Source organism: Engraulis encrasicolus, chromosome 23 (genome assembly GCF_034702125.1).
Source record: "Engraulis encrasicolus isolate BLACKSEA-1 chromosome 23, IST_EnEncr_1.0, whole genome shotgun sequence".
In the NCBI taxonomy this organism is placed as follows: Eukaryota; Metazoa; Chordata; class Actinopteri; order Clupeiformes; family Engraulidae; genus Engraulis; species Engraulis encrasicolus.
Genome location: NC_085879.1, coordinates 2197501 through 2200000, shown reverse-complemented (window position 1 = coordinate 2200000; position 2500 = coordinate 2197501). Strand labels below are relative to the sequence as shown.

Here is a 2500-nt window from a genome sequence, read left to right as displayed (position 1 = left end):
ATAGTGTAACCGAGGAAGCCCTACGTATGTTACCTAGTATTGTATGATACTGTTTAATCTCACCGGAACAGGACGAAAACCCTTTGTCCATTCCACCTATTATATTTTCAGATATAAGATACAAATGTCTTCCCATATGCTGTTCAGTAATTGGCTGTGTGCTGCGCTGTGCTGTTGTGATTGGTCAGATCTCGGCGCTGATGGACAAGTTTGAGCACCAGTTTGAGACGCTGGACGTACAGACGGCACAGATGGAGGACACCATGGGCAACACGACCACGCTCACGACACCCCAGGTAACACACACACACACACACACACACACACACACACACACACACACTGGACAACACAACCATACTCACAACACACACACACACACACTGGCCAACACAACCATACTTGCAATACCTCAGGTAACTCTCTCTCGCTCTCACTCTATCTCTCTCTCACACTCACACACACTCACACACACACACACACACACAGAAGCGTTTCATCTGTCAGTATATGGAAGGCTACCATACTCATTAAGCTATTCATTGTTTCCAGAAGGCATTTTAAGGCTCATACCACCACAAACTGGATTTCAACATTAGCAAGTGCTCGCACACAGGCACAACACTATTTCATGCAAAACATGAGATGACTTGCTTCCTTCTTCCTCAATTTATCACCACACACGCATACACGCAGGCACGCATGCACGCACACACACACAAGGAAGCATTCCATCTACGTAGCTGAGAAACACTCCTACCAAACACGCACACACACACTCACAACCCCACACATCATGCAGTAGGCTCGTCAGGCAAACCGGGGTGGACAGGCTGTATCCGGCTCCATCTCTGCTCTGGCTATGGAGATGCCAGCCAGGCGTGATGCAGCTGCCAACACACTGTGGCAGCCCTGAAGGGCTCAGCTGGGGAAGCTAGGGGTGTGTGTGTGTGTGTGTGTGTGTGTGTGTGTGTGTGTGTGTGTGTGTGTGTGTGTGTGTGTGTGTGTGTGTGTGTGTGTGTGTGTGTGTGTGTGTGTGTGTGTGTGTGTGTGTCACTGAATGTCTAAATCACACACACACACACACACACACACACACACACACACACACACACACACACACACACACACACACACACACACACACACACACACATTACCTGTAGACTCAGATATTTTCATGGCTGATTGACATGTATAACAACACCTACCTCCCACAGTACTCCATCTCTGTCTCTCTGTCTCTCTGTCTCTCTCTCTCTCTCTCTCTCTCTCTCTCTCTCTCTCTCTCTCTCTCTCTCTCTCTCTCTCTCTCTCTCTCTCTCTCTCTCACCCAAACACAGCGCCACGCTTGCTCCTGCTGCCACTATGATTCAAAACAGTATTAGTGCCATCGATGTCTCCACATAATCATCAGTCATCAGACAAACATTGAGACTGCTCAGGCTTGTAGACTCCGATATTGTGTTGGGTAGCTGCACTGGTTGGGAGAGAGAACAGACTCCATTTGTACTATGTCTTCATTAAGAGGCGTTGATGGAGAGTGACATTCTCTACAGGCAAGTTTCCCATTAGTGTATGTGTTTCTAAGGAAAATAAAAGTAGAGGGGACGGGTGAATTAAACGAACGTAGCAGTTATTTCATGCCTCAAGGATTCGCAGTCCCTTAGATTTCAAACAGTGATACCTCAACGGTTGCACTTCAGTGGTTGCAACCGCTACTCTTAGATAAACAGGTGAACACTTGCAGTTGGGAAACATGGTACATAGGAATTTGTAATTGCATATTTTTCCGACATGGATAAGTCGCAGCAATTTCTGCCATTTCTACAAGCTTGTCAATAGAAGAAAGGACTGAGCCTGTCCCATTTGATAGGATGTGTGAATTGGCATTTAGACTACATAAATGCCCGTTCGTCGTTAAACATCTGCATTATCTCTGTATTGAGACTATTGTGTCTATGTGTGAAGCATGCAGCACTGTCCACTGAAATAGACCTGCACAGTCAGACAGACAGACAGACAGACAGACAGACAGACAGACAGACAGACAGACAGACAGACAGACAGACAGACAGACACACACACACACACACACACACACACACACACACACACACACACACACACACACACACACACACACACACACACACACACACACACACACACACACACACACACACACACACACACACAGTACTGCAGCATGTAAAAGCATGTATGAACCCTTTTTTGAATGTGTCTCCCTGCAGAGTGAAGTGGACCTGCTGATGCACGAGATGGCAGATGAGGCTGGGTAAGATTTCCTTTTCTCTGCATCACATTAGAACTGTGAGAATGTGTGTGTGTGAAAGACCGGACCGGTGATAAGGACAGTTTATTGTGTGCGCGTGCCAGTGTGCGTGGGTTTGTACGGCTTTGTGGGTACACATGCACATAACAGAAATGTGTGTGTGTCATAATTGTTTTCCTTGATGTCTGCGTGTGTGTGTGTGAA

General features: G+C 46.8%; 1 protein-coding gene across 1 annotated transcript in view; it reads left to right on the top strand.

Annotated features, from left to right (window-relative positions):
* Positions 1-2500, top strand: part of LOC134439536 (charged multivesicular body protein 1B2) — a 16477-nt gene that overhangs the window by 11532 nt on the left and 2445 nt on the right. Inside the window, exons 5-6 of the mRNA XM_063189435.1 lie at positions 189-296; positions 2256-2299. Coding sequence (XP_063045505.1) covers positions 189-296; positions 2256-2299 — 152 coding nt within the window. The remainder of the gene's footprint in view (positions 1-188; positions 297-2255; positions 2300-2500) is intronic.